The following is a 27764-nucleotide window of genomic DNA, read 5'->3' on the forward strand; positions in this document are numbered from 1 at the left end:
ATTTACTATTTTTTGTCTTCCATTTTTAAAGTCTCTTTTCCTGCCTCTCCACTTATAGTGTTATTATAGTCTACTTGAGTATGACTTTCAACAGGCTCAAGCAAGGAGAATAGGTGTGATTCCATGCCCTGATGACTGAGCAACTACTAGAGGAGAAAGAGAAAATCATCAGATAATGTTACTATCATGTTTAATTCATATTTGGTGAATAAACACATGAGTCCATTTTGCTAGTTTTTGAAGACAGATAACTGCTAAAACAAAAAAATCAGATTACTTAGCTTCCTATCTACTGTCAGCAATATAACCTTATTTTTTACTGGTAGTATTCCTTCTGGTAAAAGTCATGGCTCACCCCCTTCTCTTTTATAAATCAATTTTCAAAATCAGCAAATTTTTAGCAGAAAATAAAGCAATGTATTTTACTTCACATTTGGAGGCATCTCTGCCACACAATTGGTTCCTTTTTAAATTTTTTTAATCTTTATTTATTTTTGAGACAGAGAGAGAGACAGAGTGAAAGCAGGGGAGGAACAGAGAGAGAAGGAGGAAGACACAGAATCCAAAGCAGACTCCTGCTCTGAGCTGTCAGCACAGAGCCCGATGCAGGGCTCGAACTCGTGAACCGCAAGATCATGACCTGAGCCAAAGTAGGACACTTACCTGAACCACCCAGGTGCCCCATTCCTTTTAACTTGTACTAAAGAAAGTTAATGAACTGTAATTTTATCGTGTGCAGCATTTGGCACACAAAAAGGTATGAGGGATTGATAGGCAATAGCTCAACAAGTTATGTTAAATGTGATTATCTCTACTTTTCAAAAGTTTGCATACAAACTGTCTTTAATAGTTCATATTTTTAATTTAGTGGGCTAAGTATTCATTATTGATTCTCTGACAAACCTATATATCATGTGATATGAAACTAAAACTTATAAAGGCAAAAATATGCATATCCCCGGGAATACCTGTAGACTTATTTTTGGAAATATATAGTTGATTTCTAGTTTAATATATTTTTCTGACATATAGATTTAACCATGAACTTTTTTTTAAGTTTATTTATTGCGAGAGAGAGAGAGAGAGAGCGCACACAAGTGGGGGAAGGGTAAAGAAGGAAGAGGAGAGAGAATTCTAAGCAGGTTCTGCCCTGTCAACACTGAACCCAGCGTGGGGTTAGAACTCACGAACTGTGAGATCATGACGTGAGCCAAAATCAAGAATCTGACACTTAACCAAATGATCCACCTAGGTGCCCCTCATGAACTGTTTTAAGGGTAGAATGTAAAGTATGTATTTTGTAAATAATATATAAAATTTCTATTGTATAATTAACTGATCTCTTATTCTTTGTAAAATGGAAGTGCTTAAAGCATTATTATTATAAAATTAACATAATTAACTACACTTATTGAGGTTGTGACTAAAACACAACTTAAGACAAAATTAGGCTGAACCATTCACAGCTTTTATAGTCTCTGGCAATAACCTTAGATTCTCTTATGTTTTCCCTAAGTAAAATGTAGATAATAATGGTACCTGCCTGATTAAAAATCATATTCTTCTTGTATTATGAATACATAATCAAATAAAAATATGAAGTTAGAAGCAATGTGATGTAGGGCTATGCTATTATCTTGTGAGTCTCCACTCAATGGATATTTATTATCACTTATAGCTATATGCTTTTTGTTTCTAGCTTCTGTTTTGCAATGAATTATGTTGTCTTTATTCTCTACTTCAAAATGTTACTATATTTTCTTAGCATAAAATCATCCTTAATCCTTAATAATATTCCTATTCCCTTCAGATATCCAGAAGCTTGTAACTACATTTAGACCTTTTATCGTTATTGTATGTACACACACACACACACACAGTTTAGAACTGGGCCAAATTGATGAGGATAGAGATAGTAGAAAGCTCCTTACAAATAACACCAAAGGGCCGCTCAAAGGCTCCTTTCTGTTGACACATTACAAGGTGCTTTTCTCTTTGCCCTACCCATCCCCCATTCCTCTTCTTTGCAGCACAGCCAGCAATTAGGAGAAAATAAATTTAGAAACACCCACATCTTACCAAAAAATATATTAAAAGGCTTCAGATCTTTTCATTTTCTTGTATTCTCCCTGAAAATAATCTTCTGAGAAAGACAGGAGGATAACGTACATATTATGAACCATCTAAAGCTGAAAGCCAAGCCTTGACAAATGTGTGCTGCAAAGCCCAGTGATTAGAAAATGGACTGTTTCTCTTATCTTATTCCTATAAATGAAAAACCCAATAATATATCCTAGAAAATGATGGCACTCTTTCAGCTATAAACGACTTACAAATAATTCATTATCTGCTTTGGTTTGAGAACTTCCATTACTCTTAATAGTTACTAAACAGAAGATTGCAAACACTAGGAGTGAAAAAAGCTGAAGGAAGAAAAATTGCAAAGTGAATTGAAAGTACTAGAAAAATATCTTAAGCTCTGAATTTTACTAAAATCATATAGTTTTTTAAATAATCTTTTTTCTACCTTGGTGCAATATATAATACATATAAAATATGCCATTTAGCTCATTAAATCTAATTAACTAGCTTCTGTCCAGTTCCCTATATGAAAAAGAAGCATGAAAATGTCTTTATTGAATGCTTTATTGATAAACAAATGGGCAATACTGTAAATTTATTTTTTTAATTTTTAAATGTATATTTATTTATTTTGAGAGAGAGAGCAAGCATGCAAGTGGGGGAGGGGTAGAGAGGGAGAGAGAGAATCCCAAGCAGGCTCTGTGCTGTCACCACAGAGCCTGATTCAGACCTTGATTTCACAAACTGTGAGATCATGACCTGAACTGAAATTGAGTTAGACGCTTAACAGATTGAACCACCCAGGTACCTCTCAAGTTTTTATTTAAATTCCAGTTAGTTAACATATAGTGCAATATTGGTTTCGGGAGTAGAATTTAGTGATTCATCACTTACACATAACAACCAGTACCTGCACCAAATTTTAAAATAAAAGAATTTTAATACCAGAGGTAATTGAGATATATCATATGATTTAATAAGAATATAATTAGCATATAAGATTTTATTTATAAATCCAAGCTAGCACTGTTAAATCCTCCACATACTTTTCATGAAAATACCTACTATCACCCAACATTTCATGAAGTTATTCACCCTTATGTCTTTTATGTTGTAAATTACCTGATGTTTACTATTAGCTCAACCATTTGCTTTGTAGTTCAACACAATGAATGAAGAAAATAGCATACATTGAAAATTCTTAAATACTATGATATGGATTATTACTTCTAATTTCTTCATGCTTCATGAAAGCATGGTTGAAAAGGAAATTGGCTAAGTTAACTAAATTGTCTCATGAGGCTGAAGCTAGAACTAGATTATTTTCTGCTTCCAACATGAAGTTTTACATCTTCATCTGTTCTGTAGAGGTTAGACTCTATCGAATTTTAAGATTATGTCCTTATATTCTAACTAAACCTTTTCTAAATTTCATTTTTCCTTACAATGAAACATGCATTTCTGCCAGCTTTCTAAAGGTTCTATTTGGGGGCGAAGTGGGATGAGGAGAAGTGTTGGGCAGAGAACCTAAGAAAGAAGAAGAACAGAGTCTCGTTTCTCATGTCAAATATGAGTGTGTGACATCCAAGTGTCCTTCTGGAACAAGTCGGTTGAAATCAAGCAACGATAGATATGGACCCTAACCATAGATACTAAGTGAAGTCCAGGATGTTGCATTTTCTACATCTTCAGGTAACAAGTATGATCATCTAGTCTGAAATCTGTACACCAGAGAACTTCAGTTTTCCTGCATAGAATAAACTAGATAATCCTCTCATAGGTCATATATAGGTGCTAAATTTTATGATCAATTTCCTGGCTTATTTTTCACAGGATTCCCTATAGCACCTACAATAAATATTATTCATTTGGCATCCCTCATGTTCTATCTGAAAAGCACAAGACCTTGTATCAGCTTCAGAAAGGAGGAAGGATGAGCCTTATTTAAGATATCAATATTGGCAAAAATAACAATAGCTTTTATTGTATATCATCAGACTCTGAAGTAGAGAATCCCCTTATGTTATTTAATCATTACAATAATCCTGTTCACGCATACCCATCTTAAAGCATTTCAACAGTAATTACATATGATTTATATAACATGTTTCAAATAACACCTGGTATATAGCAGGGACTAAATGAACTACAATTTTGTTATGTTGTATAGATAAAAAACCTAACCTAAAAGAGGAAAAATGACTGGCCCAGGTTACATTGCCAGAATTCAAACCTAAATCTCATTCCAGAGGCTGAACACCTTTCACTATAGAAAACCATCAAGGGGACTGATGAGAAGCAAAGGAGGGAGTGAACACTGTCAAAACTCTTTAGATATAAAACCCAGCACAGTACTCATGTCCTTGAAAAAAATTGCCAATTCCACAGTCGTCCTAAATTCTAGTCAGGTCTCTCAGCTAAAAATAACCAAAATTAACTCATTACATGAAGCATAAAATACATGTATTGGAAGAGTATTAGGTAGCTGACAGATTCAAAGGTGACCTTGTTGAATGAGTCTTGTTGAGGAACCAAAATTGGCTTGGGCAAAATTCTTCCACTAAATAGTTTGGAACAATGCAGCTGGCTCATGAGCCCCAGGGACTCTCCACTGACAAGGCTTGGCTCACATACAGCCACTGGACACTCAGTGTTCTCCTCTTTACTGCATCTGCCACAGATGACCTCTTATGACCCTGTGCCTGTGCCCTGCCTCTGAATAACCCTTTGTCCATCATGCAGCTACACCCAAACTGGGAAAAAGAATAACAGCATTCCTTTCATCATTGAGGCTTAGGGTTGTTGAAACAACAACAAGGCTTAGGGTTGTTGAAAAACTAGCCAAGTACTATATTAATGTCATCATCTGGAGATAGCATTCTCGCAGGAATCTACAAATCCTAAAGTAATGCAGAACTTCAGCCAGTTTAGAGAACAGGAAATCATTTCAAACTGATTCCCATCACTGTGGAGATTTCTACATTTAAAGGATTCTCATACAGATTATCATCCAAATCAGAGAGGTAAAGGTAGTACCATTATTAAGCATTCTAAGACAACAGCCTTAGCTGCGATTATCCCAGCCAAATCTGGATGGACCATCATCCAGTTATTTAAATTCATACATCTTCTTATATCAGTTTACAGTCTTCTTAACTGCCCAAGAACTGCCTAACTTTCTTTACTCTTCTTTTTCCTCACTCCAACCCTCCTTTTCCCCTTCCTTCTTTCTATTTGTTTTTAATTCCTAGGATTGTGGTCATCCAGTGGAACTTTGGCCATCAGCTTACTTCAGATTTCCCAAAATATTACCACTGTTATTTTCAGACCTCTGCTATTATATTCATTGGCTGAGGTAGGGGGGAAGTGGAGTTCTTAATTACTTTTCAACTAAATAATTTTTTTGATCCCTAGGCTGGCCAAAACTGTTAGTAGAATTACATGTACTTCCTGAGAAACAAACATGCAGACAGACTAAAACTGGAGTAACAATATCTTCTCTGCTTCTCTGGACTACGGTGGGGGTGTAGCAAGAGGGTGGTGAGAGAGGAGACAAAGAATGATTTTTCCATGTGTGCATGCCTATTTTGCCTGTGTCCGTGAACAGATACTACACTTATGTGGGGTGCTGAAAGAAAAGAGAAGAATATCTCACATAGTCTATAGTTTCAATAGTTGATAGGATTGTATTAGCACTTTATTAATGTGTCAAAATAGTTGGCATGTTTAGTGCCTGGAAGGATAACAATTAGAGACTATAGCATATATTAATTGAGTTGATACAGTATTTTAATTAGACCAATTTAACACTATAAGTAAACAATATCCTTAGTTTCCAATTTTTTTCCTTACATTATCAAATTATGCTTAGAGCTATGCTATGCACTGTACAAAGTGGAACAAATTGTTTTATTATTATTGTCATTATTATTACTATGATTATTATTACCACTACTACTATTATTTACTTCATAACCCTTTACCGTGAAATGGGATGGTAATAGATTGTCTTAAATGTGGGTCTCCAGGACAGCAACAGCCCAGAGCCTGGAGTCTGCTTCAGATTATGTGTCCCTCTCTCTCTCTGCCCCTCCCTCACTCATGATCTGTCTCTCTCTCAAGAATACATTAAAAAAAAAACATTAAAAAATTTTTTTAAAAATGTGGGTCTCCAGGACAGCAATATGGAATATGCTACATCAGAAATTTTTTTAGTATCACCCTACCTGAAAATAGCCTTTTGAGTTTTTGAGTAGCAGCATGTATCATACTATCAAACTCCTCCAAGTCTTGATCCATAAAAATTGCATCTTTCATGTTACATCAATAATTTCACAGTGATTAGTAACAAATAGAACAGTTTGTGTTATTTTATGCAATCTGTACATTTTCTCTAAGAAAAGTAATCCCAATTTGTATGGAGGAAATTCCATTGAATTTTAATAAAAATGGGAAATTTGAGTCTCAGATATTTTTCAACTATTTTCCTGTAATGTGACTTGTGGCAATAATGCAATAAATGATAGATTTCACAATTTCAAATATTATTTATTTCGTGTTTTAGCTATTCTTGTGTCAACAAATAGTGGTCATCACAGTCCACCTTTATTTTGCTTAATAATTTAATTCCATGAAAATGTGCATCAAATTTAATTATATATTAACTATGACATTAAAATAAATTGGGCATTAAGTTTCACAAAATGATTTGGTTGAAGATACTTAAAAGTACTCAGAAACATCAACTTCAATGATGAAAACTGACACAATTTCAGCCAGGAATATAGTCTAGTAAGGTATAGTTGGACATCAACTCCATGTCAGCTCCATTTTGATACATACAGCACATGTGACTAAGGTAGAAAATAACTACGTGGTGAAATACACAAATAGAGCATAGGGAAAATACATCACACCTATGTCACATGACCATACTGACTTCCTGGTCAGTGAAATTTTAAAGTGACTTTGGCTAATAAAACTGTAATAACTGTATTTGACAAATCTATTAATCCATGATTATTTACTATATACAGGTCTATGTAAGAGCAAGAGGAAATGTTATGCCGCCCCCTAGTGTAAGTATTAATTTTGTAACACCAGAACAGCAGTGATCCAAGACCTTGCAAGGGAATCAGTTATGCTAATCATTATTGAAGAGAGTTAAAAGAAATCCTAAATTTTTCTAAAGAGTCAGCTTCTTAGGAGTACGGAGTTTCATGATACAAAATTTTATGATCGTTACCATCATTTAGAGTTTCTTATGTATCAAACCTGGGCAAATTACTTTTCATTTGATTTGCAACGTGTTTTCTAGGTAAGAATTATTAACAACTCCATTAAACATAATATAATTTATAATGAGAGAGGTGAAATTGACCAAGGTCATAAAGCCAGTGACTAGTTGTGGTAGACTTCTAGGGTATCATCAATTATCTCTTTTTCTTACTAACAGAACACTGCTTTTATTGGGATTAGTGATGTGTTCCCAGCTTAATTAATCACGTTTTTAAAAAATCATGTTTTCATCCTTCCCTACACTTAGTAGTGGTTCTGTGACATTGTTCCATCAAAAGAGATATAAGCAAACACTGTTGGGTGGGAATTTTTTTTAAAAAGAACTGTCAACTTTGTTCTTCCTACTTTACTCATTTCATTTTTTTCTAGATTAGAATGTAGGTGTGATGGCTGGAGCAGTAACCACCTTACAACTGTGGGAAAAATATAAATAAAATCAAAGAGTCCTTGGCTTTGAAATTATTAAGCTGCTTAATATATTATATATGTATATATATATATATATATATATATATATATATATACACATATATATATGTTCATGAAGTTTTCACACACACACACACACACACACATATATATATATAATTAAAACACTATTAGATACAGAGTTGATATTTGGGGTTTTGGTCACAAACAACTCCACTCACTACACACTGATACAGAGGTATTTCCAGAATTTGAGCTCAGATCCATCTGGTTATAAAGTATTTATACTTTTAACCACTGGGTAAGTATGGCAGTGAGTATTTTGATGAAGACATGCTAAACTGGATGCAAGAATATAATCCTGGAGTGAAAGCAGTGATTCTCTTCCCAGAATGAAGGTACTTGGTCTCATTTCAGCAAGAAGAGGTGATTTGCTAAATATCAAGTTTTGAAAGGTAACCTTACGATATTTCCACTTGCAGTGGAGGACTTGGAGGACACTGGACTATGTCACTTGAGATGTTTTCATTAAACAAAGATAGAATCTATATTTTATCCCCTCTTTCTATTCTTGACCAGTTATAGGAAAAATAATTCAGTACAAACCTCTCATCATTCAACCCATTCCTTCTCAGCAACTGGTCTTAACTTCTTTCCCAGTAATTTATTGTCCCAAACTTTCCTGCTTTCCATAATCCATCTAAGGTGCCTAACAACTCCCTGAGCTCCAGATCTGTACCAAAGTCTCTCCAAATTTGCTTGCTCTACATTGAATTATGTAGTTTCCTATCTGAAAGACACAAACAAGGCTTGTGTGGGTTAACACAATTTGGATGGATTAACCTTTGAATTATTGTTAGTACTTTAAATCTCCAGCAGCTGAATATGGGAGGAAATCTACATACTAGAACTAACCATGTCCCTCTGCCATGACACTTCAGCTGGGCCAGGAGAAAGCTCTGAGGCTCAGAGTAGGCTCAGAGTGGAGCCCTGTATAATTCAGTCTCACAGAAAGAATCAAACATGAGCCCAGGAACTCTGGGTGCTCCCCATAGAAACCCTACCTCTCTGCTATCCTCCACCAATCCCCTGATACTACTACCTGTATTGGGATTATCAAAACGAATTTTACCCTACCCTGTATCCTCAATAATGTCAGTTTCACAAGAAGCCCAGAATTTCCAAATTCTTCATTCTCTAAACTTTAATCTCCATGTGATTATTTCATATCCTCTTTTATGGCACAATTCTCTGTATTTCCACATGTCCTAAAACACTTGGACTGTGCTTTCTTGAATTTTGAAATGCCTATTATCAGTGAAATCTCTTTAGCTTTAGACTTTCCATTGAAGTTTCTCTTTACTTTTTGATCCATCTGATCTGTCTCTCTTGAAAACATTCCCCTGTATCTCAAGAGATGGGTATATGTTTTATCTTCCGAATCCTCATATTAATGTGCCAGTGCAAGACACATGTCCTTCTTGTTCCACCCTGATAACTACTTTTTAATGTTTATTTATTATTTTTTAGAATATTTTTTCATGTTGATTTATTTTTGAGAGGCAGAGAGAAACAGAGCGTGAACATGGGAGGGGCAGAGAGAGAGGGAGACATAAAATGCAAAGCAGACTCCAGGCTCCGAGCTGTCAGCACAGAGCCAAATGAGGGACTTGAACCAACAAACTGCGAAATCATGACCTGAGCCGAAGTGAGATGTTCAACTGACTCAGCCACCAGGTGCCTCAATATTTATTTATTTTTGAGAGAGTGCAAGTTGGGGAGGGTCAGGGAGACAGGGACAGAGGATCCAAACTGGCTTCACACTGACAGCAGTGAGCTCAGTGTGGGGCTTGAACTGCAAGATTATGACCTGAGCTGAAGTCGGATGCTCAACCCATGAGCAGCCCAAGTGCCCCTCCACCTTGATAATTCTTGACCGTTCTCCTTTCCTCCCTCCTCCCTAAAAGTCCCCAACTTTGGAAGTCATTTCCTTGAAATTATCTTCGCTAATGGCCTTGCCTCCCACCTGTTTGCAACTATCCATTCTCATGTTGTATCTGAGAAAGAAAAAAGCAGTCATTGGGAACTGTCGGGTAGGAGTTTATCTGGATCTGAGAGTGGGTATTATCTTATCAAACAGGAAGAGTTTCCCAGCCCACTAACATCAGGCAAGGTCGTCTATGAGCGTGATGGAACAGAAAACACAAGACCACTCAGCAATCATGTTTGAGGACAGACAAAACAAACACTGTTTTTGTTACCAAACATCCTCATCTGCCAGCCAACATGAGCAAAAGCTGCTTTTTTGCCAGTTACAGCTTTACCCCCACTCTGTCCTTGCCTCCTGGATAAAAAGTACTAAGAGAACCAATTATAGAATTCACCCTCCTTTCTTATGGTATCCAGAATAAAACAGTGCTTTAATCAAAGCTCTACAAAATCACTTTACCCAATCTCAAATCCTATAAAATGATTCCTTATTCCTTCTTCATGAGATGTACCAAGGTTCCCCGTAGTGTGCACTTTATCTTCTTTCCCGCAAGTACCAATATGTCCAACTTGGTTCAACTACAATTGTGTTTCTAGTTGTTTCAGCTGGAGGGGCATTCACTGCATTCTATATATTTTTATGAAAACATTTTTGTTTTTTAAAACTAAGTCCTTCATTTTACATAGCCCCCTTTGAAGACTGTTTTCTTAAATTCTGCCTACCAAATAATACACTCTTGATATTAGGATTAAAATATTTTCTCATTTAAAGATAGCCTGATTTTCTTGGGGCGCCTGGGTGGCTCAGTCAGTTAAGCGTCCGACTTCAGCTCAGGTCATGATCTCACAGTCTGTAAGTTCGAGCCCCATGTTCTGTCCGCACAGAGTCTGGAGCCTGCTTTGGATTCTGTGTCTCCCTCTGTCTCTGCCCCTCCCCTGCTCATGCTCTGTATCTGTCTCAAAATAAAATAAAAACATTAAAAAAATTTTTTAAAGATAGCCTGATTTTCTCCAGATACAATAAGTGCATGTTTTTTTTTTTAAAGATAGCCTGATTTTCTGGGGCGCCTGGGTGGCGCAGTCGGTTAAGCGTCCGACTTCAGCCAGGTCACAATCTCGCGGTCCGTGAGTTCGAGCCCCGCGTCAGGCTCTGGGCTGATGGCTCAGAGCCTGGAGCCTGTTTCTGATTCTGTGTCTCCCTCTCTCTGACCCTCCCCCGTTCATGCTCTGTCTCTCTCTGTCCCAAAAATAAATAAAAAAAAAAAAAAAAAAAAAAAAAACAACAACAACAAAAAAAGATAGCCTGATTTTCTCCAGATACAATAAGTGCATGTGTGACTATCTGTTGGAGCTGAATAGATAAAATAACTATATTTTACATAGTTATAAAAGTTTTTTTTTGGGGGGGGGAAGCAGAGGGATTGATGGCGGATAGATTGTAATCCAGGCAAAGATATAAAATAAAATTATTATAATTTTTTGTAAGAGAACAGAAACATTCCACAATGAGGTCAATCAATTTTAAACCTAAATAGTTTTAAAATGTCAATTTCACCCATTTCCTATTAAATCCAAATATGATTTGTATTTCAAATATTGAGTTGCCTTATTGTAAAAGAGTTGTAATAAACTGATCCTCTATATATCAGTCAGGGTTCTCCAGATAAACAGAACTAATAGGAGAGACAGATAGCCAGACAGACAGGCAGATAGATAGGTTAATATGCTAGGGAATTAGGAATTGACTGTGTGATTGTGGGTCTGCAGATCAGGCCAGTAGCCTGGAAACTCAAGGCAGAATTTGTTGCTGCAGTCCTGAAGCAGAATTTTTTCTCCGGGAAACCTCAGTTTCTGCTCTAATAGCCTTTCAACTGATTGCATGAGACCCATGCACATTTGTTTAGGTTAATTTCTTTGATTTAAAGGCAAAGAATTGTAGACATTAACCACATCTACAAAATATCTTCACAGCAACAAGATTAGTGTTTGATTAAATAATTGAATGCTATTCTGGTTGACACATAAAGCTAGCTATGAAATACCACAAAGGTCATTTTTCTAAAGCTATTTAAGAAAAATAATATTTTCTTATAATTTGAATATGGCATTGTCATCATAAGTATTTAATACATTTAATGTTCTTATATTTACAAAAGTATATGACTTTCTTCTAATGGTGTCAAACCATTATGAAAGAGTCCAGAGTACTACATCAGGTAATGGATTTTGTTTACTTTGACAACTAGGATTAAGTTTTAATTATTTATTACCCCATTTTATCTTATACTGTGATAGAAAGTGTACTGTAATACATTTATAAAATTAATGAAAACTTGCTAGTTGAAAACACCATCATAATGTAATATCTAAGTGGTAAGTAGTTCCTCAGAACCAAAGAATAATTTAAAATGAGATAAAATAGATCAGGTGGTTTCAGGCTAAAATTTTTAGAAAGAAAAATTAATGAAATGATATTTCTTATTTTTTGTAGTTAGCAATATAAAAAAGTGATAGACATATTTCTTCATGAATATTGGCCGCAGTACACCACAGATTAAAACTGCTATCGTTTTTCTTTCTAGAAGGATTACTAAAACTCCAAATATACAGCCATTGCCTAAAATGGTAATATCTCAGGGTCACTGAAGGAAACTATTTCAACATTGAGCTATCATTACAATTATTAAAAATATTATTTCCCCCGTGCATAATGCTTTTGAAAAAACTATTTTCCAAATATGTTACATTAACTAAACATGTTTATTAAAAATATAAAGAATAAAGTTATATTCAATATTAATTTTTAAAAGAACCCAAACCAAGAAATTACCGAAAAGATACCTACAGCCTGAGCAAAATTTGCAATTCTAAAATGCATCACCCTCAAATCCACATATTTCTTTGTTGTGATAACATTCCTAGATGTATGATCTGGAGAATACTTTTAAGTAGCTCAACCAATACATAGCAAATAGATACTATAAAAATACGAACATGCCAAAACTTTTTGAAGAGAATTATCTACCTACTAGTTGGTACAACAAAGGGCACATGCAGAATGATGAAAACGTTTCTCTCCCCATATGTAAAATTTGGTTCTCAGACTAAACAAGGAGTGAGAAATTCAAGTGCCTTCACTTGTCAGGAAGGTAATGCAAGTAAGTGAAAAACCTACGTAGCAGCGAAGAGCAGTGTAGACAGCAAAGTGCATTTTTCTTTGAATGACATTTAAAATCAAATATTTTTAAACACAGTGCACACTAAACAAACTACGTCAGCCTGAATTTGGCCCTGACTACAGCCATAGGAGACCTTGGACTAGGTGATCCCCAAGGCTCTTGTTGATCTGTATTTTCAGTAAAAATGTTAATTGCAGTCATCAATAACCTAGAAAATATTGGTGAGGAACTGAGAAGTGATGATAAGATATTATATCACTATTTGAATTTCAGCTTTCAAAAATAACTCGATTAGTATTTAACGCACTAACAAAGCTATGTCAGTATCAGGGTATTACTTGATAATGTTGGCCTTAAAATATTGTTTGTTTATGAATAGGTCATAAGTAGGTCATAATATCAATAATTCAATTATAAGTTATTTTCCTTACTTGAAAAATGTGTTGTAAAAATGCACACTTGTAAAGATTTTGCTACAATAAAAAAATAAATATAGCAAAGAATATATGACACCTTCAGTTCAGAAAAGTGAGACACAAGATGGTCTTTGATACTGAATATATAATAGTTTAAAAGAAATTTGGAAGAATATATCATGGACTAATTATGTGAACAAGTTTATAAAGAGGAAAGTTTGGGAATATCCTAAGACAGCACTCTAAACCACCCTCATCCCTGACCTTTCTTGAGGATATCAACCCAACAATGGTAATTTTTCATCAGCACTAATTCAACAACTAGTCTCTCTAGTCTTATGCACAATATTAAATGTGCTACATAAGTGGGTTTCAATGAGTGGAGAAACCTTTTAAATTACATTCCCTAGGAGATATAGAAATGTGTAAGGAGATGACATGAATAATAATGCTATATTAGATAATGATAATTAGAACAAAAGGCCGTAAGAATATATTTCAAAGACTTTCCTAATTTTAGTGAGTTCCTGTATACACAAAGGAAAAAACCCAGAATTTTTCATTCTTTTCAAAATGAATACATATGAAAACGTCCTGAGTGACAAGAAACCTGCAAACATGTCAAAATATATGAGTATTTTTTCAACACACTCAAAATGAACAGGAGCGTACATGAATACATCTTAATGCATAATATTTAACACATGATGCTTCGCACAGAGCTGGTGGTGCCTAGAATAGTGCTTTACAACTGAGGTATCTCAATAAATCTAAATGAATTAAATAACAAACATGTTGAGAACAGATTAATAAATCAATACTTCTTCTCCTGCCAAATATGGTACTTAATATATTTGAAAAGAAGGACAGCCTACAGAAACAGAGCTTAGGCCAGACAGAAAACATTGATGTTAGCATATTGGGGGATGAGACTTAAAATATATTTGAATTCAAATTATTCTGTGAATCTATTTCTCCACAGCTGAAGGTGAGTGGAAAAGGAGGGTGCCTTCAAACAACAGATAACACCTACACCATCTCTTTATCAGTGTGGATATAAACACACCAATTCCTATGGAACCCCTTAATTTAGTATCTAGATTATAAAGGAAATATGTCTGGAATTAGGAAATCGAGATTATAATATTGATTTACTGTATGACCACCATTTTCTTCTGAATTCCACAGTCAGTAAAATAGACATAATACTCTTATGAGATAAAAAATGCTGACTAATAAAATGTAATGAACAAATTAGTAATGATTTTCAAAGTTCCAAATTTCATATTAAAAGTGAACAAACATATATTTAAATTATGTGAAAAATATATATTTAAATATTTTACATTAAAAGTTTTTAAATATATAATTAGGGAAAATAAATTTTGTGGCACAATTGAAAAAAAACATCAGCATATCCAATAAATAATTTTATACACAATAGTTCTATCTAAGGGATAATCTAAGGAAAAAGAATGAAGATACAGGGATGGTAAACTTTATTCATTGCCACTAAATTATATAAGTTTTCAGACATATCCTGCAGCACTAATAAAATATTAGTTTATCTCTTATTCCATGGAATTAAAGCTATCTCACAGATACGATAATATTTATAACAGAAATCATGACAATTGAAATGACCTTTCTCTTTGCTTGTAAGACCCTGCAAAATGAACATTTATATATTTTCAGTTAAAATTGTCAAGAGGAATGTATTAGAAAGCTCAGAAATAACGTCAAGATTAACAGCAGCCTTGATCTCTAAGTATCTTTTCAAAATTGTATGTATGAGTGAATAATATGATCTATGGGAAGACTGTACATTTTGAGAATCTCCTCAGTTTAAGTAGGAGGATTACATTCTGGATTTTAGGGCTAAAGCAATTAATCAGTGTCACTGAAGCCTGAGGTACCCTTATCACATAAGTAACTTTTAATTCATGAAATAACACTGTATTAACAGTTATTGCTTATCTTAAATTGTTCAATATTTTTTTGAAGATTATAAAATCTTTTAAAAATATGAATTAAAAAAAATGTTCAGAATATCCATTAGGTTATTCAGTAATTGAAAATATTTGGAATGTCTTTGGTAAAGTCTAAGTACTTTTTACCTGAATGGTTTTAAGTGTGCTTTCCTGAAATAAGAAAAAGTGAAATATTAAAATTCTTTTAACTTAATACATATATCAAAATGCAAAAATGTGATGATGTTTTAAAGGCAAAATTCAAAATATGTTAAAGTCAAATAGACAAGAAAGTAAAAAATGCTCTCATAGTTTTTACACTATGAAACTGGTATTAAAAAGTAATACCACAAATTCTGAGCTGAAAATATTCAAAATGTAGTACACATACATTTTTAAGAGAATATTTGTGTTTTTTCTTAAGGTTCCTAATTCTGAGAACTTTGAGGTTCAGTTTTCTGAACTTAGCTTATAGTACCTTTTAGTTTATACTAAGTTCTCATAGTATCCTATATGTTGTAAAGAATACATTTTTAGGTAAATATTGATAGCTATTTAATTAAAAACATTCATTTATGAGTATGTTTACATCTCTTCTGTTATACTTAAAGGCAGGCATAAATCTCATTCTCCTTAATAACAAAATCCTAGGAACACATATAGAAAACAAATGTTTGACATATATTATGTTGTAAGGTAATAGTTTCAAATATAGTTGGACCATATATGAAAATATACCTAATTTTATTCAGTGTAAATCTCTTACACATATTTGGGCAGTTTATAAACACAATCTGGAAGGATTAGCTACTAAATCCTTGTAAGTCCTTTTGCTATAACTAAGAGAAATATAAGAGCAATTTCTAATCCTTCTTATTCCAGCTTATGCTCCAACATTTGCCCATATTTAGATTTATTCATCTCATTTAGATAGCTGCTTTTTAACACCCATTTTAATCCCAAACTTACACTGGCAAATCTAGACTTTAACCTATCTTTTGTCAATATGAATGATAATGAATGGCTCAGCTCCAAACCCACAACAAACAAATCAGCATAGGCAAATTGAACCACCACTAGAACCCAAAGTTGACTTAAGAAATCAAGATTATCAGAATTTTAACAAGTTCAGGGTTGGCAACTTTTTTTTTTTTTTTAATGAATTCTACTGTGTGTGTGTGTTTACTTACACCATTATTGTAAGTATAAAGATCTTGTTCAGTAAATTTGCTTTTTCCCCACAAGTAAAACTTGATTTAAAAAACAAACTGATGCACACTTCCTTTAAATTGAAGAGTCCCCCCCCCCACGCCAAAATATTTATCTTCCCACACAGTGAGTTATTTAAGAAAGTAATGAGAACCAAAACAATTTCAATAATTCCCTTAGCCTTTGCCTACTGGTCTGCATAATACTCCACTAAGGAAGACCCTAGAAGAGTATTTTCACTTTCTTTTGTTCAACACCACAACAATAAAAGCAACAAAATAACCCTGCTTCTTTGCATCTTAAAAATCTGAGAGGAGGATTCCAATAGATTCACAGGAAAAAAAGAAAAAAGATTAAGTGTATAATATCAACACCAGAATTCATTTAAATGAATGAATACCAGAATTCATCTAAAACTTTAGAAGAGAACTTTTCATTTTTGGAAAATATCCCATCGCTTTAAAAAAATCACGTAGAATCATATTTTAAAATATGCAAAGAAAAGGAGATTAAGAATACTGTATTTACTTTTGGACTAAATGAGTCTGTCCTTAAACTTCTCCTATTCCACCTTCTCAGGCTCAGTAACAACTTTGTAAAAAAAAAAAAAGGGACCCAGACTTTAGTGATACATACATTTGCATATTACCCCCTTACTCTAGCTCTGCTCTCCTTGCAGAACTTAGCCTTAAGAAGCCTTTCCTCTACTTCCTTTTGTATCTTTTTGAAGTGTACACTTCTCAGAAGATACAATACATGCGAGTCAGTCAGGCAAGGAGGTTTTGTAGCTAACAGGGGATCTGGAAGAAAAAGTAAGAGCTATTACCCTGCACTATCTCAATGCTCAGCACATCCTCTACCACCAATCAGAAGTACTCTTCCTACTAGGACGCTGAAAGATGAAGCTCTGTGGTCCAGTGAGAACCTCCCAGCAACTGCATGGGTTCTGCTTGTCTGGCATGTTTCCTAGTGGCTCTTATTGTGACATAGTGCTCGCCCTTCACACTTCTCTCCAACCTCTTTTGAGTGAACAGCTTAAAGTGGACGATGTGGGGTTCTGGAGTCCCTCTGTTAAGCTTAGTACAGACAACTCCTCACTAGAGAAGTTTGCTGCCAGTCCTTCAGGAGACAGCCGGAATACGAACTCCTCTGGAGACCATCACTCAATCCCGCCACTTACTCCGCGCCACCAGTCACATGGTTCCCTGCTTCCATCGGAGACACCCACATCCCCATTCACCTTCAGCTTCCTAAGCCAAAAGATGTGAGAGGGTCACTCGGGGTTAGGGCCCTTCTCTTTTCTAAATAAATAAATAAATAAATAAATAAATAAATAAATAATAAAAGAAGGTCCTGTTGACACAGTTTGCTTCAAATTAGGAGACGTTCTGGTAACCTCCAGCATTATGGAGTGAGGTGCTGGGAGTCCAGAGCATCGTCGAAATGTCAACCAAAACCATGGATCCCAGCTTCCTCAAGATTCCAGCGTTTTTCTACCTCTAATTCTCACCCCACCCCCACAAGACAGATCCATTAATATATTATAAACCAAACTGAATCGCGACACCTCCAAAATCTCACGGTAACCTCAATCCTCCAAATGTCCAAATGCCCTCTTGGGGGGGGGGGGGGCGAGAGAGAGAGAGAGAGCGAGAGAGGGAAACAAGCTATTACCAGAGTTTTGTTCCCGTTCTTGCTGAGAGGGCCCCGGAAAACTCCCTTGATGTTGCGAAAGTGTCCGTTGCTGAGATGCGTGGAGCTGATGACAATGTAGTAACACTCCATGGGGCAGCCGCCGCCTCCTCCACCGCAGCCGCCGCTTCCATGCACCTCGCGCCCGCAGCCGCAGCGCGCCGGAGCCCGGGCAGGGTGGGCTGGGGACCCGGCGCGAGGGCGCACCGCCGCCTCTCTCGCCCGCCGCGGGGAGACAGACCCACTACAGCCCTGTGCCGAGCGCGCCCAGGCGCCTCCGCCTCCGCATGCTCTCGGCGCTCCCCCTCTCCGGCTCTTTCTCTGCTAATTCGCCTCGGGGCGACGCGCCCCGCGGGAGGATCGCGGGCTGGGAGGGGCCGGCCGGGCGGCGGGACCGAGCGGGGGAGCCGGAGTCAGTGCCGGCGCGGCGGCCGAGCGGAGCCGGGCAGCGGGAGCCGCCCGAGCGGCAGCGGCGGCGGCGGCGGCGGCGGCGGCAGCATCCCCCGCGCGCGGCGCCCGCACTCGGAGTTGCTGCTGCTGGCAGGCATGAGTGTTATTATAGTGAGCGGCGTTGCCGGTCCATTGCACTGAGCCAATGGCAGGGAGCCACTGGGCTGATACTGAGAGCTGTCAGAGGAGTACATCTGTCACCCGCTGCCTCCCCCCCGCCCTCCCCCCGCCGCCGCCGCCGCCGCCGGGACCCACGGCCGCGCGGGTCCGGGCGCGAGTGGGAGCGCCCAGCGAGCGGGACGCCCCCCGCGCGGCGCCGCGGCCGCCGAGGGCCAGGGACGCGACGGCCACCGCGGGCGGGCGGCAGAGCGACCCGCGACTGACAAGTGGGAGACTCCTCTAAGGTGGGGGCGGAGGGGAAAATGAAGAGACGGAGATTTCTTGCCTGCCAGTGGGGAGTGGGGGGAGGGGGGGAGGGGGGATAAATAAATTAATAATTCAGTACCAAAGCCAACCGCTTCCAACTGCAGCGGATCCAGGCAGGTGCCAGCAGCTGCTTCTCTCTCTCTCTCTCTCGAGATAGTTGCGACCCATTGGGTTTGGCTTATTTGATTTTACTTGTTTTTAATGTATTTTTAGGGTAGAGGCTGGATCCTGTTCAGAACCTTAGAGAAAGAAAATGTTCCCCACCCACCCCCACCACCCCCACCACTCGTTTGTAGAGATCACAAGTGTTTGTGTTGGTAGTTTGGGAGGTGGGTGCTGGCCGCGGTGGGGGGGTGGGGGGGGCGGGGTAGTTGTGGCGATGTGAGTGGAAGTGGATAGAAGGTAAAAACAGGGACTCTTGGTTAATGTGTTCCTGGACCTGGCGTCCCCCCTCACCCATCTCCCCCGAGAAGCTCGGTTCTTCCTAAATTGCCAAAGCTGAACGGAAAGGGATGCTTTGCCGCAAAGAAGCTGCTGCCACGAGCCCTGCTTTGCATTTCTCTATAGTTCTTTTCCCACCCACCACAGAGTGCTAGCGAACAAAAAGCGTTTGCCCTAGAAGCGACCTGAATGGAAAATCTCCTGCAAAGGAACTAATGGGTTCGTTATGGAAAGTAGGGGATGGGGGTCTGCTGCGTTCCCTGAGGACGGACCATCAGGCTGGTTTTTAAGGGGCCAAGGCAGCCATCCGCCTGGATGTGCCCTCCCACCCTGCCTCTCACCCAGTTGATTCTCTCTTTGTGTAAGTTTAACTCCTCTGAGGTGGTAGGGTGAGAGCATCCCATCAGGTATATATACGACTCATTAGTCCGCACTTAAAAAAGATCGATCGCAGGCGGTGGGATGCTGGGAGATGGTGCCTTCAATGGATTTGCTGAAGGCTTTATTTTCCTCTAGCCTTGAATGGCTTAATTGGTTAAAGCAGATTCCAGACATTCTGATGCTCCTATGTCAGCGCAAACTGCACTTTGATACAACCTGTGTTTATCTTGTTTATTTGAAGGTCAAGATTTCAAGGCATTCCATTCTGGGTATCCCACAGATAGCATTTTATACAGCAATGATTCTGCAAACTACAATATGGTCCTTAAATGAATCTGCCAGTTTGATATCACTCTTTGAAAGAGGAAGAGAAGGGAGAGAAAAAGAGTGTTTATAATAAGAGAGGCAATAATCATGTGAGTAAATTATAACTTACAGGGATAGAGGAGGGGAGTGCTAGATTTATCTAAGGGAAATTCCCCATGTGCCATGCTTCAGTTCAAACAAAGAAGGAAAAAAAAAGTTGATGTGGATTGATCATAGCTCATTATGAAGTGTCACAGTTATTTAGAGGTATTGGCTAAATTTCTCAGATATCCACTTGGGGGAGTCTGGAAGTCTTGGGAGAAAAAGAGAGCAAGAATTTCCAAAACTTATATACTCAATGAAACAGATCACCTAATAATTTGTTAGAATTCAGTGTGAACATAATTCTATTAGGAAAAAATAAGTGATATGCACTAAATATTGTGTGGAAATTAAACTCATTTTGGCACCTATCATTACAGCTATTTTTCATTTATATTTTGAGGATGCAGGCATTCTCTGTACATATCATTTTGGGAACAATTAATGACCTGTATGATTTTTATTACATGTTCTGAAGTTTTCAAAACTTTCAGTTATTAGACAAGAGATAAAAATCTTCTTTATTACTGAACCATAGTAAGGCATCTCCTTAGGAAATGGAAGATGCTTTCTATGTGAAAGAATCAGATAATATAGTTTTCTTGTGTGTGCAAGTCATAGTAATCTAAGCTAGGTTTTTTTGAAATATTTCCCTCGAAAAATACTTCTAAAAAAAATGGTCATATCTTTATCTACATCATGAAGCTGAATTTCCAGTTCAGGAAACAGGAACATTTATAGGAATCGTCCCGGGTAACATAATATCATTTATATGGAAAGTCACATTGTATTTCTAGTAGCTGTTTATATAGCATATATATCATAAATATCATATATAAGTGAATATCTTATGATACATATATATCATTCTAATAAATAAAGTATCTTAATAATCTGTGAAGGGTCACTTCACTTTCAGAAATGTCTACTTTTGCCACTTACATGCTTGATGGTATGATGGGGTGGCTTTAGACTGTGACATGTAAAACTATTTGTAAATGGTAATAAACACACCACGGATTTGCTGCTATACATGATGTTGACAGTTATGAAAGAATATGCATTTTTTCATAAAATTTGTCCTCAATGTTTCTCTCTATATGTGGTAATCTATCTCAAAATTACCTAATAGTGTGATCAGCAAGATTCTGTACCTACACCTTGAATTTAAATAGACGTATGTCAGAAGAGAGTGCAGTTGCCTTTTGTTTACCCTTATCTCAATTGAGTAGCCACATCTATAATGATCATTCAAATAAAACGACTAATCACACTGTATGATAATTGCTATGCCATTACCAATGGGCTCTGTTACCTGTGGACTCCTTTATCATATTAACCTTAATGTTTGAGACAGTAAGGCACCACCATGTGCAGTCTGGCTTCTAACTATAACAAACAACCATTAAACATAGTGGAGTTTTTATATCAGACATGAAAGAACCTTTTCATTTGAATTTTGCTAAAATGAAGAGAGAAGATAAGAAGAGAATCAGGACTTCCCCATCATCTCAGATGGTAATAAACTGAAATCAGTAGACAGCAATAAATTATGCCTTTCTATCTTGCTGTTCCCATATCTTTCCTTCTGTAATGGTGTAAAGAAAAACGTTCATAGGAAAGCATCTTTAAATTCTTTATTATGTTATAATCTCTGATACCCATGGCCTAGTCTCATTATTTAAAGTAATTCTGATTTCTGTTACTAGTAATTATTTTGACATAGATTATTTCTATGGAACAATGCTACCCAAATTTTTAATACTTAAATATTTCTTCTCAGTCACTTGGAGAATTTAGGAGACCTGAATATCAGAGACCTGGAGACCTAGGCTAAATATCTAACTGCTATTATAAATATGCAGAGTCAATATTTTGTAATCAGAAAATATTTTCATTTGAAAATATCTTATGGGATAACTATATATCACTTGAGTTTAATTGGAAACTTTTAAATTGAAAAAAATTTAATAATTTAAGTATGAAAGTTTTAGATAATGATATTAGTCTAAAAAAATTGCAGTTCATTTTTGCAACCATGCTTCAATTTTTCTCTTTCTACAACTGTGATTTTAAATCAAGATCCCCTAAGCTCCATGCTTGTACTAATTTACCTCATTCTCTGTTCCTCATCTTGCTTTCCTTAGCCAAATTTGGATAGCAATTTTCTGCTCAGCAACTAGGTATTGTTCCTGACCACCTCCTGTCTCACACAAGATTTCAAGACAATGTTGCTGATTTGAAATGTAAAACCAAGGTCTTGCCTCATTTCCCAAACCAGTGTCTAGACCCCTGCATCCAGAATCCCTGCCCCAATTCGCTCTGCCCAGCTCTTCCAGAGGAAAGTAAATCTTTTTTTTTAAGTTTGCTTAACTGCTATTTGAGACCATATGTTACTACCTCCACATGCTTAGACTGCCTACCTCCTGTCATTACAATCTCTGGATGCTTTTACTCTGTCTGTCTGAATAACTTCCTATCACTATAGTGAATGATCCACAAATTAGATTCACTTTTGGGTCCCCACTAGAGCCTTACCTGGGAGCTTCTATGAACAAAGTTCCTGTTCTTATGTCACCTTGAAAAAAACAAAAGAGTATATTTCAGTGTTTTTCAAAGGTGTGTGTGATATATACTTAGTGGTTACAGGGTATATTATTGGGATTCAAAACTTTCCTTTTCATTCCTATAATAATCTTAACATAATAAGCATATTCTTGATCATTAGTGAAATCATATAATAATTTGTCACGAAGTTTTGTCACTGTATATCTTTTGTTTGCATTCATTTTTGTGATCACATTGGTGTCAGGTGTTACTGCTTTTATTGTTTTGGACTAATGAGGAAAAATCTAAAATCTTAACACATAAATGTTTTGCTTATTTTTAGATAAGACCAAATGATATCATGACATCTGCATGAATGAAGGTGTGGCATAGTTAAACTGGAGAAAAGTGACGAAGGAATTATATCACCATAGAGCACCCATATTCACCATAATCATCAGGCATGCTTAGATCAGTATTGACACACAAATACTCATAAAAACATTCATGTGTTGAGACTGGATTTGGTTTCAGCAGAGCAAAATCATCTGTTGTATTAAATTAAGATTGTAAATGTGGATATTTTGTCATATTTTTATTTGATTTCTAGTTTTTTATTTTGTATTTACACAAAAGCTATAAGCATATGGGATTTTATAATTAGTCTGATGTTAACATATTTGAGTAAAATTATGCCACAAGTGAACTTAATCTGTGCTAGGAAATCTTTAAAAATGATCTATATGTTATTCACGTATGAGAAACACTGGCATATCCTAGTCATAGGATATGTACTGAATAAATATTATTGAACTTACCTGCAGCTGATACTATTATTGTATGATTTGAAAGGAGATGGTGACTTTTTTAGGTAATTATTAATTAATTATTACCTAAAAGTAGGTCCATCTCCCACATTCCTGTTTCTGTATTTCAATTCTTCTGGGTTTAAATATGGGGCCTCTTAAAAACAAATACTGTATTCTCTGAAATCTAAAACTTCATCAATTACAAGATGTATATTTTTTTATCTCCACTACAAATGCAAACACACTGTCAATTAACTGCAAGAAGCCACTGATTATACGACATCTGAATTATGGAGATGTTAAAAACAAAAAGACATCCTGGAATCAATGAACTATGAAACCTAAATCTACATAGACACTACTACAATTAAAAACTTACTAGAAATCACTTTAAATATGTCCAGCTACAACAACAATGGAATAGTGAATTAATAATGGCTTAACTTCAGTTACTTCACTTCCTAGATATTATCTTATTTTCAAGCTCTAATTTCTCTGATCTCTGGCAATTTCTCGAGAGTTGATATTGGTCAGGCCTGGTAGAATAGAACATCAATTTAGCTTTCTCTTTGATACTGATAGATGTGGACATGTGTCTTGAGTGGCTGAAGGAAATATAGAAATTGTGGAAATGTGGGAATTAGTGAATATGCAAAATGGATCACAGAGAAATTTCACAATTTTGCTTAGTTTCAACCCTAAGAGAAAGATTAAATAATTGATATTATGCAGTGTTTTCACATGCCTTAAAAGAATCATAGATCACATATTGAACAATGTAATATATGTATCTGATACTGATAATGTTTTTTTATCTTTTTTATCCCCTTACTTTTCAATTCTAATATTAGCATTTGGGATAGCAGCCAGAACAATGCTAATTTAAGAGCCAAAGCTACATTTCTAATATGTTGCCAAAGAAATTAATGTAATTGGATGCTATATAACTAACTTACCAAAAGGATAACATTAAAATATATTATTATTAGTCAAGATAAAGATGAACAGTTATTACATTCCTTCATTTCACAGTCTTTTTGGAAAGCAATCTGGCCACATCTATTAACATTAAAATTGCATATATTTTGACCTAGCCATTGTATTCCTGGGACTCTCTAAATAGAATAAAAAGATATTCACAAGAACACTTAATGCAATATTCTTTAATTGTTCATAGTTAGAAAAAACTGGAAACAAAGGAAACTATCATCAATAAATGAATAGTGACATAAGTTATTATATATGTCACAGACTTTGCATCTATTAAAATAATACATAAGTTATTATACATATCACAGACTTTGCATCTATTAAATAATCTATTAAAATAAAATCTATACCTTTATTTGGTAGGATTGTATAGTTATTTTATTGTATAAGAAATGTAGCATACAAACAAAAGAAGAATATAAAATAGGATTTAGTTCGGTATATTGAAAAAAACTAAGAACATGTGTATATATTTGCCAAAGAAAAGGCAGGCATGAATATAGGTAAGGCTATGTATAGTTTGATAATATATTTTAACGGTAGATATGAAGGAGAAGAAAGAACTAGAAGAGAAGGAAAAAGCTAGGGAGGTGAAGAAAAAAGATAAAACTGACATGCATATACATACAGGCACATATATGGGTAAAAATCTAGAAAAAAAAGAAAGAAGGAAGAGAAGGATGGAGGAGGATGCAAATGGCACCAAAACTAATATATGTGAAGAATAATAAAAGAGAGGTGAAAGGAAGGAAAATATCGGGAAGATACTAAAATGAAAGCAATTTGTCTATAATGGCCAGTAGAGATGGGGATAAGGTAATGAATCAGGGACTTGGTTTCGAACTAGAATTGACAAGATTTACCGATAGATTTAGGTGTGGGTGATGAAAAGACTAACACAGCATAACAGAATTTGACTGTAGTTACTTGTGCAGTATACTGAGATGGGAAAGTCTAGAGAGATTGTGAAAAATGCTAAAATTTAGATTAATTTTTAATAAGCTTGAGATGCATTTTAGATGTATAAGCAGAGAGAGTAGACATGGCCAAGTATAAAGTCTAGAGTCAGAATCAGAATCTCATATGGGAGTCAGGGGCAAATCAGTGCCATTTACAGCATGAGGTTGTAAGAGATCACATGAGCGTAACAGACAAAGGGCTCTAGGACAGATCAGGTTTGGTTCTAGGAAAAGCAGCTCTAAAAGAAGACAGAAAATGAGCTGCTAAACAGTGCTTAAAACCAAAAGAATATGATACCTTGGAAGCCCACCACCACCACCCCCCAGCAGAAAAGGGTCAAAGTTAAGGAGAGATTGATCAACTGTGAAAAATGCTATTGATAGCTCAAGTAAGATAAGATCAGAGGAATGATCTCAAGTTGTCCATCTTGAAGGTTATTGGTAACGTGGACAAAGCAGTCTCTGGGATATACCAAAAGGACAGTATAGGATTTACAAAAATTAAATTCTGCAACAGAGTTAAGAAACTAGGTATATGTGCTATTCATATAAGATAAATTTTGTGGAAATATTGCTCTACATAGAATAGATGTGTCCAAAGTCAAGAACAGAGTGGAATGTCAAAACTCAGTAGTGTTCCCCAACACAATCTGCATATGCTTGAACTCCCACTCTTCTCTGGCACACATTTTGCTAATGAAAGGAAGGGATTGAGGAGATTTTCACCAATGTCTCAAATTTATGTATGGTCTTTTTGAATTAGCATCAAGTTAATATAATTTCAAAATATATACATTTTGTTAACTGATCAAATTGGCTTATAAATAGACATTTTGCAGGGCTAATGAGGTAATGGTGAAATGGACACTTTATAATATCCACATGGAAATATTTAGCAGTATAATGTTTATTAAAATTAACTTGAAAATATGTATCACAAACCTCATCCCCCATTCACATCCACAAAGCTTAAACTTGTCTTCCAGATGATTCAGTTCTGTACAAAATTGATTGTTCTGATGGTGGAACCCTGAGCCAAGTAACTCCAAGAGTCTCATACTAAGTATCATTAAGGGCCAATAATATTTTGTGTGCCCAGACTGTAAGAAGCTCAGGAAGTATCAATGGACCTTATTATCACAATGTACCCTTCTTCTATATAGATCAAGAGTGTAGAATGTTCCTAAAAACATATTCTTAAGATCTACTTGCTTTCTGACACATCAGAACCTTTATAATAGAATTATTCACTTAAGTTAAGTTAGTATGAACTGGATTTTTAAGCATGTTAGTGAGGATTCTGAATTCTAGTTATAAATCTCAAGGAGGAAATCAGATACTTGTTTTTCTATTACATATGATAAGCACCATAACCAACATAAAATTTGAATAATGGAAAATGGTTAAATAATGCAGGAAAACTGAAAATTATGTTATTGCAAATAATACAATAATATTTTTAAATGTTTATTTATTTATTTTGAGAGAGAGAGAGAGAGAGAGAATGAGTGGAGAAGAGGCAGAGAGAGAGAAAGAGAGAGAGAATCCTAAGCAGGCTCCATGCTGAGTGTGGATAATCCCAAGCAGGTTCCATGCTAAGTGTCCCCCCAAGCAGGTTCCATGCTAAGTGTCCCAATAATATTTTAATATCATGAAAAAAATGATCATGAAGATACTATTATAAAAACTGCAGGTATAACATTGCATCTTAAAGAACAAATATTGTTAAAATGTCTATATTACCCAAAGTAACCTAAAGATTTATAGCAGGGGCACCTGGGTGGCTCAGTCAGTTGAGCATCTGACTCTTGATTTCAGGTCTGGTCATGATCCCAGGGTTGTGGGATCCAGCCGCATATAGGGCTTCTCACTGAGCGTGGAGCCTGCTTAAGATTCTCTCTCTCTCTCTCTCTCTCTCTCTCTCTCTCTCTCTCTCTCTCCAAAAAAAATAAATAAAAAATTTTAAAAAGATTTATTGCAATTCTCATCAAAATACCAACAGCATTTTTCACAGAACTAGAAAAAAATTAATTTATATGGAACCACAAAATATCCAAATAGCCAAAGGAATTTTGAAAAATAAAAGCAA

General features: G+C 36.0%; 2 protein-coding genes across 2 annotated transcripts in view; one reads left to right on the top strand and one right to left on the bottom strand.

The window, feature by feature from the left end:
* ZNF804A (zinc finger protein 804A) overlaps positions 1–18481 on the bottom strand; it is a 287361-nt gene extending 268880 nt beyond the window's left edge. The window contains exon 1 of the mRNA XM_060622276.2: positions 18247–18481. Within this exon, the coding sequence (XP_060478259.1) occupies positions 18247–18357 (111 nt within the window). The 5' untranslated portion in view covers positions 18358–18481. The remainder of the gene's footprint in view (positions 1–18246) is intronic.
* LOC144617017 (uncharacterized) lies at positions 18356–23452 on the top strand. Its single transcript, XM_078450552.2, has 4 exons — positions 18356–18384; positions 18416–19118; positions 20204–20378; positions 23261–23452. The coding sequence occupies exons 1-2, from the start codon at positions 18356–18358 to the stop codon at positions 19095–19097; spliced, it is 711 nt and encodes a 236-aa protein (XP_078306678.2). The 3' UTR covers positions 19098–19118; positions 20204–20378; positions 23261–23452.
* The last annotated feature ends 4312 nt before the right edge of the window (positions 23453–27764 follow it).

The sequence above is a fragment of the Panthera onca genome, chromosome C1, assembly GCF_046562875.1.
Source record: "Panthera onca isolate mPanOnc1 chromosome C1, mPanOnc1 haplotype 2, whole genome shotgun sequence".
Lineage (NCBI taxonomy): Eukaryota > Metazoa > Chordata > Mammalia > Carnivora > Felidae > Panthera > Panthera onca.

What these genes read in the sequence shown, in the direction of transcription:
- LOC144617017 (XM_078450552.2), top strand. Translation starts at nt 18,356, where the DNA reads ATGGGGCAGCCGCCGCCTCCTCCACCGCA. An exon ending in CCGCCGCCTCCTCCACCGCA is followed by an intron (nt 18,385 to 18,415) that starts GCCGCCGCTTCC and finishes TCGCGCCCGCAG; the next exon opens with CCGCAGCGCGCCGGAGCCCG.